Here is a 13,637-nt window from a genome sequence, read left to right on the forward strand (position 1 = left end):
GATGATTTTTACAGCGTGGACCAATTTGATTGGCAAATAATGGTGTCATTGACAGAAAAAAATTTTTTTTTCTACTTCAGCTTTTTATTACAGGGTCCGAGCCGTTTTTTGAGAGAGGCCCACTCCTTTTTTTTTTTACAAATCTTCTGCTACGATTCAATATGAATTTAATCGTTTATTGCGTTTACTCCCAATTGTTTCTGTCAATGTTGCGAGTGATGCATACTATAGTCAACACATAACACAAATATATATTCTGTCGAAGCTAAAACTTCTAAACTTCGCTCGTTACGTGGTTGCCCATTGAAGATTTTTGAATTAACGTATTACATGGAAGATTTATGGCAAAAATTTTTTCGAGTTGAAAAGTGTTCAACATGTAAAGGTTTGTAGTGTCTGTTAACGTATGGGCAACAACCGAGAGAGTCTCGTAAGGTTCTTTCAACTCGATTCTCCACCCAAACTCAAATCGACTTTTTCGAGCTCATAATAAACATGCACTATGTAAAATTTCAGTTTTGTGTTTCGTCCATTTATATGCTTTAATAATATCATAATTTCTGTGTTGTTGTATTCCTTTGCTACTTTGGCCATTAATACTTCATTCTAGATTGTACAGATAAAATCTGGGTGATATGGTAGCCATTGCCTAAATTGTAGTATTTGTTTTGGAGGTGAATGTAAGTGGAAACATAATCAAAGCATTTAACGATACAGTGACATCTGTGTTAATTACAGTTTCTTCTGTGATAAGAAAATGCGTGTACGAACAGTTACCAATGATGTTAATGTATGTGAGATCCCATCCTCCATATCTCAATATACAAATGCAACAATACATAAACCATGAAACTTAGCTGGATGATACCCGTACCTCCTGTATTACAACTCATAGCTAGCGACTGAAATATAAAAACCATGCTTTACCTCGGATTATACAGACTTTCTATCTGTTGACGTGACAGATATCATACGTTGACAGCAAGTCTATGTACCTGAAGTTATCTGACTAATTCTAGATAGCCGCATAAATTTTAAAAGTTTATATACTTAACGCTTTGTTCAATAAATACAATTGTAGTTGTCGCCTGTGGGTGATAAAGAGTGTCAAACCAGACTAGACAGGGCACATTATGTTAAGTTTTCACATTACCAACGCCATATGACTCAAAAGAAGGCACAGTAGAAAATAATTTTTAAGAAAGCAACATTTTGAGCATAAAAAATTGTTGCTCAAGTTTAGATGAGGATCTACGAAACAGAAAAATGGTTTTGATAACACTGTTAGATGCAGAAACGTTGTCTCGATATTTTTAAAAATATTAGAGGATGTAAACGTTAATTTCTAATGTCAAATTAATAGAAACATGATATTTCACGTAACTAATACATTGGTATACACATTAATTATTTAAAAGATAAGATACAGATAACTTTCTCATAATAAATCATAATAATTATGTATTTAAATAATGTTCATCGTTAAGAATTATGATGAAGTGTTTCACTTTGAAGTTATAACATACAAAAAATAATGTTTAATGTTATTAACGGATGTATTATACAATGACAATTAGTTTCTTGAGGTTTTTCTCAGGTATAATATTTATCAGTTTTGAAAGCAAGGTTGTTTCTTTTTTACAAAGTACTGACAGTTGATACGTTTAAACGTCAACTATAATCAAATATTCTTTATAATCTTATTAATATTAAACAACCAAATGTTATTATGTACAATAAGTTTTATTAAATCACAACTAAAATTTTCTTTATGTTTACTTTCAGATATACATACCTAAACAATTAAGCAAGAATGCTGAATTCATTAAATCACACCAGTTACATGATTATTCGTACTAATTGTTGCGAAAAGAAAAGTATCTTCAAATGTTTATTTAACTGAATAGGTTCTATAAGAAATGGAATCTTTTTAATTGCGTGAGTTGGTGTGATATAAATCAAACTACTTTAGAGAAGTAAGCGACGCAATTTAATTAAAACCATCCGAAATGAGTAATTTGGTACACTTGATGATATAACTGAAGACAAAAAATGACAGTGATTAAAAGAAAATAAAATAAATGCAACCGATTATCAAGTTTTTTTACGCGCATTTCATGGTTAGGACCCAATATTGCCCTTCCAAATTTTTATATTTTTATATTTTTATATTTTTATATTTTTATATTTTTATATTTTTATATTTTTATATTTTTATATTTTTATATTTTATTATTTTATTATTTTATTATTTTATTATTTTATTATATTAATATAGTTTTAGATAACATCAACATCAACACCAACACCAACACCAACACCACTACCATCATCATCATCATCCACTTCTACTTCCACCACACCTTCCTTCTCCTTACCTTCCTCTACCAGGTCAATATACTCATCATCAGCACTTGGGGGTTCGGTGTCACTGGGCCGAACGTGGGCCAGATGGTGATCAGTAAACTTTTTCCATCTGATATTATCGTCCACAGCACGCTGTATAAGTATACGAGCGCCAGAATTTACAGCGTGCTCCCCAAGTGCAGAAGCCAGATAAGTTTCCTCTTGCTTGATGTGGTGGTCCAGCCAAAAGACATCCCGCTGCAAACAAATTTCAATTCATGTTTTCTTTTCAATAAATAACCTAAAAGTATCTTACCTCTAAACGGATCTGTTCCTCTTTCAAACATTTCCATCGCAACCAAAGCGAGACTTCCTTTGACCAGTTCACATCCCAAAATCCATTCTCTTTTTCAAGTACAAAGTCCAAGGTGATCGACTTTATGTTATCTACTCACAATTTAATATATATATATATATATATATTTGGTAATGGAAAGAGTATATATTTCTTAGAACATACCTGCATTTGGGCTTTCAATCAATTCTTTGTTGTTCAAATTGTACATACAGATAACGTCAGCCACCAAGGAATTCTGCTTTCTCAAGGCTTCTTGTAGCTTTCCTGCCAATTTGGTCCCTGGTAAAAAAAAAAAAAAAAAAAAAAAAAAAAAAAAAAAGTTAAACTTTGATGATACAAGTATTTTAAATACGTACCGATGTGTCCACTGTGAAGTTTATCCCCAAGGTCAAAGTAGACTTGGACATTACTTCTTAAAATATCTCTGTATAATGCCTCTTTGACCTTGAGGAAGGCCAACCACTGAGACTCGGCAAAACCAAGATAATCAGGTCTCAAAATGGTAGGTCTTTCGGAGACGTTACGACCGGCAGCCCTCTCCACACCACAAAGATACTCCTCGATCTTGGGCAACTCATTGCGGAAATAGGACCTACCGGTGGAGCTAACAACATAGGCGGTGTCGTTGCCATTGAGGATGCTCCTACAAGTTATGATAAAATTGGTGAATATAAAATAGCTTAAAAAACATATTAGATAAAAAGAAGACTTACTGGAAGCTAAGGTACACGCTCAACAACAAAGGAAAAGTATGCTCGTCTACATAGCTTTTTGGAAGTGCATCTGACACATCATATCCAGAACATCCTCGCTCCCCAAGATCACCCACTTGCTTGGCGTAACGCTCCTCCACATTCTTATAACGATTCATGGGCCACTTTCCAATCTTGTTTCCAACTTGTAACATTTCAACCTCAAGCCGGTAAATTTTCTCTTTCAAGATTTTGGCTAATAAAAATAATATATCATAGGATTAAGTATAGATCTGCATTATCTTTAAATAGTTAACGTACCCAGGTTGTGCTTGACAACTGTGTTCCTGTACTTAACAGCCATATACAGGACATACCGCCGGTTCTCAGCCATCATGGGCTTGGTCATGGTAATGTATTTGGCCAAGTAAGACCAAAGTCTTTCCATGCCTTCACCGTCAGTCAACCCAAAGTTTTCAATATATCTCGGGTTGTACTTGACCTGACAGTGCATTACATGAGCGTAGGCATGGAAGACAGACAGACCCAAGCGGTCAGAACCGGCGATTCCGGGGAAGTTCAGCTAAAACTTATAAATTAGTGATATGATAACTGTCAATTTTTGATACAACATACCTTGATAGATGGCTCCAGTTTGCATACGATGTCATACATGACATGTAAAGGAACCTTTCTACCAAGCTGGTTCTCGACAGAGGCTATAGCAGCCAGTGGATACTTAAACCTATGATAAATTAATATATATCGATTTTTTAAAAAAAAAAAGAAAAGCGAATGTTACCCTTCCCCGGCGTTCATGTCTGCAAGTTGGAACACAGTATCGTGTCTAGCGCAGCCACTGCCAAAGACACCACGGACAGGATATATGGCCGAGGTGCGGTTCTGGTGCACCAAGGCTTGAAAGATCCGGGGTTCTTCCACCGTAGACTTCTTGGTATTAAGGCTCTTGGCAGTGGCAGCATCCTTGGTGGCGGTGGTGGTAGCAGTGGTGGCGGCAGCAGTGGTGGTGGTAGCAGTGGTGGTGGTAGCAGTGGTGGTGGTAGCAGTGGTGGTGGTAGCAGCAGTGGTGGTGGCGGTGGTGGTGGTGGTGGTTCCAGGCTATATGTGAATAAAAAGGATATAGACATTTTAATACATTGCATTATGATACTTAGTAACTATCATTACCTTCTCTGATTTGTCAAATGACTGGACCAGGTCTTCATTCATCCAAAAGTTCTTGAATTTACCAAGGCCCGAAACCTTAGAAATGTCACCTTCATCCGTCAGCGATCTTGTACCTCTCAAACGAAAGTTTCCATCCATCGTCATGAACTGCTTGTCATTAACATCGGTTGATCCAACCTGTTGTAAAAATTACTTAAAAAGTTAATAAAGCAGTTTTTTTTTCTTTTTCTTTACAAACCTCAGGACAAGCAGGACACGACGTGGAAACTTCCCCCAGTACCATCTGTTCCGACAGCTCAACCATCTTATGATACAGAAGGATGGTATTTGAGCATTTTTCCTCCGAGATACTGGCCTACATGAAATATAAGAAAATAAAACAAAACGATGTTGATTTTCTTTTATATTATACCTTTTCGGTGCCAGTAGCCCAGGCGTCATAGAAGCTTGATATTTTCTCAGCCGAACCTGCAAAGGTGTTTCTTAGTCTAAGAAAAAAATCACAGAGACTAAAATGTACAGCACCTGTTGTTCTGTTTGGTGACAAAGGAAAAAATCCAGATTCCACCAAAGCAACAGGCAAGGTGTTACAATGGCTACAGTAGAAAAATCCTTCGCTATTTTTTACACCTTTGAAACTTCGTATAAGTATAACTAATATTAAAATAATGACATTACATTACCCCAGACAAAAAAGAAGTTGACTTTGGCTAGCCTCATATAGTCATCGGGACACCCACAAGAAGGACTCCTAAGACAACCTTGGCCATCCAACATGTTGGGCAAGCCGCCATTATGACCCAAAAAAGCCAGATATGCATTTGGGAAGACCTTCATAAGGTCCTTCCAAGCCGCAGAAAGCTTCTGTAACTTGATTCTATGTTGAGTCAAGTTGACAACAGGCTCAGTGCTGACAGCCTGGGTAGTGACAGGCTGAATAGTAGCAGCCTCATTGACAGGTTCAGGTTGAGTACAAAAAAAATCGTCGTGATCGTTCCATGCACCGTGATCATCATCACCACCACCAGGAGAATTCATGTCGCAGTCGTGATCATCGAGACGAAAAGCTTTTTCGTGGTTAAGTTCATCGTCATCCTCAGTAACGGGCAAGGGTCCTTCGAGATAACAGTTTTTTCCATATAATTGATGAGTTACTTTCTCCTTTTGTTTGAGTTCTTCTTCTTCTTGTTTTTTGATGTATTCATCAGTAATGTACATGTACAATTCTTGCTTTGGTTTTTTATGTGCCTTAGAAATATTAGGTGCCATTGTAATTTTGTTTATAAGAAAAAGGGAAAAGGAATCAAAATCCAGTCACTTCGCCCAGTAAAGAAAAATAATTTTTAATTTTTTCAGCTCAGAATTTCGTAACTATTCGAGTAACTACTCGACAACTGTGCGGTAAATGCTCAAATTAGATATCTAAATTAGCAGGGGCGGATGTTCAATATGATGAATTTTTTTTTTAGTTATGGGGATGAGGTGAAAAAAAGGGTGTCCCTCCTCGGCTCCTCCAATCTGATTCGATTGCCGACCAGCTTCCGAAGTCACTGGCCGCGTATCTCAGGAGAATGGGGAGCCTCAGACAGTGGTTGACGGAAAAAACAGTTACAAGAGTAAATTGGGGCACGTGATTATATTACCTTTTATGGTAAATAAACCCAGAAGTAGCTCGCCACTCTGGATTATGTTTGTTCTAGAAATGCCACTTGAAGCACTTATATGAGAGAAACTATTAAGGATTATTAATTTTCAACTACCCAGCTTATATTGTGTGATTATCAGCAAGCTTTAGCTAATACATGGTGTCAAAAATCGTACCTACGCAAAGATACACAGCATCATAGGTGGGCATGATCAATATACTGGCAAAAATCCATCCAAAATACGAGACATTTACAGTGAAATAAGCATAAAAGGTTAAAAAAGACGTAAAAGGTTAAAAAAAGACGTTAAAGGTAAAAAAAAAAAAAAAAAAAAAAAAAAAATAACTTTGTTATTATATCCATGATATCCTTAACAGACATCAAGAGGTCAATATAAATTAACAGCTTAAAATATATACACATTTAGTACAAACAACATAGTTTAAACCAGTATATGTGTTTTACAGCTTACCTTCAGCTTCTGGTTTAGCATTTCGGCATGAGCTTAAGATCAAACGAGCTCAAAGGCGAATGAGTGATGACAGATGTCAAAATAAGTATAAATCGTTTAATGAACATTTATGCGTAATTTTTACATTGTTTTTTGATTGTGTATCCTTGTTCCCAGGTCTAGAGAACATCGAAATTACAGATCTTATGTTGCCACTACGTGCACTTTGGCTGTCCCAAAAGACAGCGCTGTCTTTCAAAATTTATTTATTGTTACTGAGGGGTGATTATTTGCTTTTTTGTGTTTTGTTTTTTTTTGTTTTACGAGTGACCAAGAGCACAATTGGGACAACAAGTCGAAAGAAGTATTTTTTATGAAAGAAAGCACACTGATTTTAAACGGCCAGCGTTTGAAAGTATAGTTGTCATACGATTGGATTGCAGAATGGAAGCACCGTTGTGAATGTGAAAGGTTGATCGTCAAAAACTTGTCTCAATCGAGATCTCCAGATTCCAAGTAAAATACAAGCAACAATGAAAACGAATGATAAAGAAGTGGCGACAGTAGATTTTTTTGTTTTTGTAAGTCATTCGAATCAAGCGAAATGAGTATAGCCAGTATTCTACCAGGTCGAATTAGCACGTCCGTAAAAGGTGGTCGCAGGCTTTGGAGGGAACAAGGAATCACGCAATATAGCTCCCAATTGTGTTGGTTGATCGAATGCTTGAATACATGTGGACATTTAGGACTCAAGAAGAGGACGGAAATTGATAGACCCAGTAGACTATATACTGGCACCCAGGACACGACGAAAGTTACCAGTAGGTTGCATATACGCATTGGTTATTGCGACCCCAAATTTACGAAGTAGCTTAGGGGAATATAGTTTCACGATCAGATTGTTGTTGAAGAATATGTGTATTGGGACCCACGATGAAGCAAATCGCGTACCAAGATCTTAGACATACGGACGTTGTGGTGAGGGAAAACCACAGAAATAATTGACTCAGAGGCCAGAATAACAGGAGTGTTGGAAGCTGGAATAACAATTGAAGCTAGGCCCGACTGCAGTAACGTAGCTAATGACAAGTCAGACAGACTAAGACTATAGGTAGGTAAGGAATCCATCAGAGAAAAGAGAATTGTGAACGTATTTGTTGTTAACGGATGAAATCTATGTCTTTTTGTTGGAAATAGAAGTGTCAAATTGCTTACAACTTGAAAATAGCAGAGAAGAGTTATGCCTAAAGTTAATTATCCCAAGAATAGGGTGGATATTTTGATGAAGAAAAAAACTAAAGCAAATAATAAAGGAATGGGAGTGTAACTTTATAAATGTTTGAGAGTGTGATTTCTATAACTGATTGGGATTGTGAGTTCTACAAATGATGAAAAGATGGTTTTAACTAAACTTGAGATTTTTGAAAGAGAAAAAGAGATCGATTAGGGACCATACGCAACAAGCTGTCAATTTCACATTGTTCAATAGTAGAGAATTTTTTTAATACAAAGTCCCAGGTGATTATAAAGAGTAAACGGGGGATTATCTACTACTGCTGTGGTCCAACTTGCAAGAAAAAAAAAAAAAAAAGAGCAAATAATCTCCCATGAACACATTACTATCAAAGGCTGTCAATTTCGGGTCAACATCACATTGTTCAATAGTAGAGAATTTTTTTAATATAAAGTCCCAGGTGATTATAAAGAGTAAATGGGGGATTATCTACTACTACTGTGGTACAAGCTGCCAAAGGGAGAGAAAAAAAGGGCGCGATGTAACATTATTTATAAGGATTCAGTGATGATATTTTCCGGTAGCGACGGTGCCAAAAGCAGTGAGCTTTTTTAATATGTATATTTAAAAAAATGATTTTGTTGGTAGCATTTAAAGATGGTAGAGCGTTCGATCCATCGATCCATCCAGCTCAGCTCAATTTTTATTTTTTTTATTTTTTTTATTTTTTTATTTTTTTTTCATGCATGGATGGATGAATGCATTAACAGGGACGATATAAAACAAAGGGATGGATAATTTGGCTTGAATGATGAAAGAGAAAATTACGTCCGGGAAGGTCAACTTCAGCGTATCAACCGCATCCATTAAAACCATGGTGACGGTGATGTAAATTCAACTCCTAATGATAAAGCAAGAGATCATCAAAGTCTCGTATGATCCAAATGTGTACATATCGCACTACCTGATTTAGGAAGCGATGGCCTAACTACCCGTCAACCATGGCCAATGCCTTTTAAAAAGCGATTGATCTCTTTTGTATGTAGCCAGATTTTTCAGCAATGTCTACTGAAGATACACTCATGTCACCGCTTGGATATTTCTTCGTTGTTATAGCTTGTAACCATAGGCTTGGAAAAGATGCAGTTTTTCCCTGCGTTAAATTTTCTTTGTGGTAGGGATATAGCGCTAGTACGGATTTAAATATAGAAAAGCGACAGTTGTTATTAATTTACAAATGTGATAGTGAGTACCAGACTTCAATTAATCAGCATAAGCTAACTATTGTTTATAAAAGAAAGAAGAAAACAAAAGTGTTCTGAGAGTGATTTTAAAGGAGATACAAATCCAGTAGTATACCATGAATGAGTAAATAATACAGTGCTTTTAGATGTAAAAAGCTAAATCGTTTTTTTCAATGAGCTTCTACAAAATTTTGTGAAAAGATAGATACAAAAGGTAACAGACAGCGACGAAAAGAGGGGATATTACCTGGTAATAATTATATGATGGTTTTTATTGTTTTTATGCATGATTCGATCCTGTGTAATACCACTTAAAGCACTTATATGAGAAACTATTAGGATTATTATTTTTCAACTGTCCAGCTTAAATTGTGTAACTATCAGCAGGCTCCAGATAATATATGGTGTCAATATTGGTTTATGGGCAGTTTCTTGGTATTCTTTTCCAATCTTGACGCTGTCATTGATTACCTGTCATGATCCTGTTAGATCTTATGCCACAAATATGCTTTATGAGTAACCAGCTTTCAGACTCAATATTTATCATTGATCTGTCAGCTCTTTAAATCCTTTGTCATGATCCACATAAGCTATGGCTAACTTTTGTCATTGCTTATTCTTTTATTTAATTTCTTGTTTTTCTTTCTCTATAAATATAGCTGATAAATTTCACTTCTCCCAGTTTTCTTTATCAGATATATTTCATAATCATCTTCTCTTTTCTTTTCTCCCTTTTATTCTTAAATAAATAACCTGCTCCAAGAAGCTATTCATTCTCTGTCCTGTCCTGCCTGTCTCGTTCCTCCCTCGTTCCTGACATTACCAAACATCGACGTTCGTTTTTTTTTTTTTTTTTTTTTTTTTATAAAATTCATCACATCAATGGCTATATGTGTAGGAGACTAAGTAATGCCTTATGAATAAATCACTGCTTTTTATCCATACATAGCCGAAAAAAATTAGCTTTCAAAAAGAGATGAAATTCCAACATTGTACGCGCATATTTGGAACCGAAGTTTGGAAATGTCAGTACGATCTTAAAGGCGCGGAATTTAAAAAAAAAAAAAGAAGGCACCTCAATTCTGATTCGATGGGCGGACCTGCTTCCGAAGACGCTGTACGCCATCTCAAGAGAATGGGGAACCTTAGACACTGGTTGACGGAAAAATCAGTTACAAGAGTACATTGTATCACGTGATTTATTACCTTTTATGGTAAATAAACCCAGAAGTAGCTCGCCACTCTGGATTATGTTTGTTCTAGAAATGCCACTTGAAGCACTTATATGAGAAACTATTAAGGATTATTACTTTTCAACTGCCCAGCTTAATTGGTGATTATCAGCAAGCTTTAGCTAATACATGGTGTCAAAAATCGTACCTACGCAAAGATACACAGCATCATAGGTGGCTATGATCAATATACTGGCAAAAATCCATCCAAAATCCGAGACATTTACAGTGAGATAACCATAAAAGTTTAAAAAAGACGTCAAGGTAAAAAAAAAAAAAAAAAAAAAAAAAAAAAATGTGTAACTTTGTTATTATATCCATGATATCCTTAACAGACATCAAGAGGTCAATATAAATTAACAGCTTAAAATATATACACATTTAGTACAAACAACATAGTTTAAACCTGTATATGTGTTTTACAGCTTACCTTCAGCTTCTGGTTTAGCATTTCGGCATGAGCTTAAGATCAAACGAGCTCAAAGGCGAATGAGTGATGACAGATGTCAAAATAAGTATAAATCGTTTAATAAACATTTATGCGTAATTTTTACATTGTTTTTTGATTGTATATCCTTGTTTCCAGGTCTAGAGAACATCGAAATTACAGATCTTATATTGCCACTACGTGCACTTTGGCTGTCCCAAAAGACAGCGCTGTCTTTCAAAATTTATTTATTGTTACTGAGGGGTGATTATTTGCTTTTTTGTGTCTTGTTTTTTTGTTTTTGTTTTTGTTTTACGAGTGACCAAGAGCAATGTGAAAGAGTCAATTGGGACAACAAGTCGAAAGAAGTATTTTTATGAAAGAAAGCACACTGTTTTTAAACGGCCAGCGTTTGAAAGTATAGTTGTCATACGATTGGATTGCAGAATGGAAGCACCGTTGTGAATGTGAAAGGTTGATCGTCAAAAACTTGTCTCAATCGAGATCTCCAGATTCCAAGTAAAATACAAGCAACAATGAAAACGAATGATAAAGAAGTGGCGACAGTAGATTTTTTTGTTTTTGTAAGTCATTCGAATCAAGCGAAATGAGTATAGCCAGTATTCTACCAGGTCGAATTAGCACGTCCGTAAAAGGTGGTCGCAGGCTTTGGAGGGAACAAGGAATCACGCAATATAGCTCGCAATTGTGTTGGTTGATCGAATGCTTGAATACATGTGGACATTTAGGACTCAAGAAGAGGACGGAAATTGATAGACCCAGTAGACTATATACTGGCACCCAGGACACGACGAAAGTTACCAGTAGGTTGCATATACGCATTGGTTATTGCGACCCCAAATTTACGAAGTAGCTTAGGGGAATATAGTTTCACGATCAGATTGTTGTTGAAGAATATGTGTATTGGGACCCACGATGAAGCAAATCGCGTACCAAGATCTTAGACATACGGACGTTGTGGTGAGGGAAAACCACAGAAATAATTGACTCAGAGGCCAGAATAACAGGAGTGTTGGAAGCTGGAATAACAATTGAAGCTAGGCCCGACTGCAGTAACATAGCTAATGACAAGTCAGACAGACTAAGACTATAGGTAGGTAAGGAATCCATCAGAGAAAAGAGAATTGTGAACGTATTTGTTGTTAACGGATGAAATCTATGTCTTTTTGTTGGAAATAGAAGTGTCAAATTGCTTACAACTTGAAAATAGCAGAGAAGAGTTATGCCTAAAGTTAATTATCCCAAGAATAGGGTGGATATTTTGATGAAGAAAAAAACTAAAGCAAATAATAAAGGAATGGGAGTGTAACTTTATAAATGTTTGAGAGTGTGATTTCTATAACTGATTGGGATTGTGAGTTCTACAAATGATGAAAAGATGGTTTTAACTAAACTTGAGATTTTTGAAAGAGAAAAAGAGATCGATTAGGGACCATACGCAACAAGCTGTCAATTTCACATTGTTCAATAGTAGAGAATTTTTTTTAATACAAAGTCCCAGGTGATTATAAAGAGTAAACGGGGGATTATCTACTACTGCTGTGGTCCAACTTGCAAGAAAAAAAAAAAAAAAGAGCAAATAATCTCCCATGAACACATTACTATCAAAGGCTGTCAATTTCGGGTCAACATCACATTGTTCAATAGTAGAGAATTTTTTTTAATATAAAGTCCCAGGTGATTATAAAGAGTAAATGAGGAATTATCTACTACTACTGTGGTACAAGCTGCCAAAGGGAGAGAAAAAAAGGGCGCGATGTAACATTATTTATAAGGATTCAGTGATGGTATTTTCCGGTAGCGACGGTGCCAAAAGCAGTGAGCTTTTTTAATATGTATATTTAAAAAAATGATTTTGTTGGTAGCATTTTAAAGATGGTAGAGCGTTCGATCCATCGATCCATCCAGCTCAGCTCAATTTTTATTTTTTTTATTTTTTTATTTTTATTTTTTTTTCATGCATGGATGGATGAATGCATTAACAGGGACAATATAAAACAGAAGGGATGGATACTTTGGCTTGAATGATGAAAGAGAAAATTACGTCCGGGAAGGTCAACTTCAGCGTATCAACCGCATCCATTAAAACCATGGTGACGGTGATGTAAATTCAACTCCTAATGATAAAGCAAGAGATCATCAAAGTCTGGTATGATCCAAATGTGTACATATCGCACTACCTGATTTAGGAAGCGATGGCCTAACTACCCGTCAACCATGGCCAATGCCTTTTAAAAAGCGATTGATCTCTTTTGTATGTAGCCAGATTTTTCAGCAATGTCTACTGAAGATACACTCATGTCACCGCTTGGATATTTCTTCGTTGTTATAGCTTGTAACCATAGGCTTGGAAAAGATGCAGTTTTTCCCTGCGTTAAATTTTCTTTATGGTAGGGATATAGCGCTAGTACGGATTTAGACGTAGAAAAGCGACAGTTGTTATTAATTTACAAATGTGATAGTGAGTACCAGACTTCAATTAATCAGCATAAGCTAACTATTGTTCATAAAAGAAAGAAGAAGAAAAAAGTGTTCTGAGAGTGATTTTAAAGGAGATACAAATCAAGTAGTATACCATGAACGAGTAAATAATATAGTGCTTTTAGATGTAAGAAGCTAAATCGTTTTTTTAATGAGCTTTTACAAAATGCAGTGAAAAGATAAATACAAAAGCTAACAGACAGCGACAAAAAGAAGGGATATTACTGGTGATAGTTTTTATTATCTTTATGCATGATTTGATCCTGTTTAACACCGAACGATCTGTTGGTATATCTGCCACTTGAAGCACTTATAGA

The 13,637-nt window shown here is 35.8% G+C and overlaps 3 protein-coding genes across 3 annotated transcripts; 1 reads left to right on the plus strand and 2 right to left on the minus strand.

Moving 5' to 3' along the window:
- Nucleotides 1–6,950: 6,950 nt before the first annotated feature.
- On the minus strand, nucleotides 6,951–8,006 carry EV154DRAFT_608399 (uncharacterized protein). The gene is made up of 4 exons (XM_051607685.1): nucleotides 7,875–8,006; nucleotides 7,633–7,786; nucleotides 7,474–7,552; nucleotides 6,951–7,404 (listed from the first exon to the last, which is right to left on the minus strand). The coding sequence occupies exons 3-4, from the start codon at nucleotides 7,519–7,521 to the stop codon at nucleotides 7,174–7,176; spliced, it is 279 nt and encodes a 92-aa protein (XP_051449882.1). The 5' UTR covers nucleotides 7,522–7,552; nucleotides 7,633–7,786; nucleotides 7,875–8,006; the 3' UTR covers nucleotides 6,951–7,173.
- A 2,680-nt stretch (nucleotides 8,007–10,686) lies between these two features.
- EV154DRAFT_489075 (uncharacterized protein) lies at nucleotides 10,687–11,283 on the plus strand (the record flags this gene model as incomplete). Its single annotated transcript, XM_051599249.1, has 4 exons — nucleotides 10,687–10,736; nucleotides 10,817–10,896; nucleotides 10,978–11,082; nucleotides 11,138–11,283. The coding sequence occupies 4 exons, from the start codon at nucleotides 10,687–10,689 to the stop codon at nucleotides 11,281–11,283; spliced, it is 381 nt and encodes a 126-aa protein (XP_051449883.1).
- Nucleotides 11,070–12,146, minus strand: EV154DRAFT_608400 (uncharacterized protein). The gene is made up of 4 exons (XM_051607686.1): nucleotides 12,015–12,146; nucleotides 11,773–11,926; nucleotides 11,614–11,692; nucleotides 11,070–11,544 (listed from the first exon to the last, which is right to left on the minus strand). Exons 2-4 carry the CDS (start codon nucleotides 11,896–11,898, stop codon nucleotides 11,444–11,446), a joined length of 306 nt encoding a protein of 101 aa, XP_051449884.1. The 5' UTR covers nucleotides 11,899–11,926; nucleotides 12,015–12,146; the 3' UTR covers nucleotides 11,070–11,443.
- Between the last annotated feature and the right edge of the window lie 1,491 nt (nucleotides 12,147–13,637).

This window comes from Mucor mucedo (assembly GCF_025094135.1).
Source record: "Mucor mucedo strain NRRL 3635 chromosome Unknown EV154scaffold_364, whole genome shotgun sequence".
NCBI classification, from domain to species: Eukaryota; Fungi; Mucoromycota; class Mucoromycetes; order Mucorales; family Mucoraceae; genus Mucor; species Mucor mucedo.

Bases quoted from the DNA above. Each gene is read 5' to 3' on its own strand.
- EV154DRAFT_608399 (XM_051607685.1), bottom strand. From the start codon at position 7,521: ATGCGTATATGCAACCTACTGGTAACTTTCGTCGTGTCCTGGGTGCCA. The intron at 7,405-7,473 runs GTATATAGTCTA...CATGTATTCAAG, and splicing joins TCGTCGTGTCCTGGGTGCCA to CATTCGATCAACCAACACAA.
- EV154DRAFT_608400 (XM_051607686.1), bottom strand. From the start codon at position 11,898: ATGTTACTGCAGTCGGGCCTAGCTTCAATTGTTATTCCAGCTTCCAAC. The intron at 11,693-11,772 runs GTACGCGATTTG...TATTCCCCTAAG, and splicing joins TCCGTATGTCTAAGATCTTG to CTACTTCGTAAATTTGGGGT. The intron at 11,545-11,613 runs GTATATAGTCTA...CATGTATTCAAG, and splicing joins TCGTCGTGTCCTGGGTGCCA to CATTCGATCAACCAACACAA.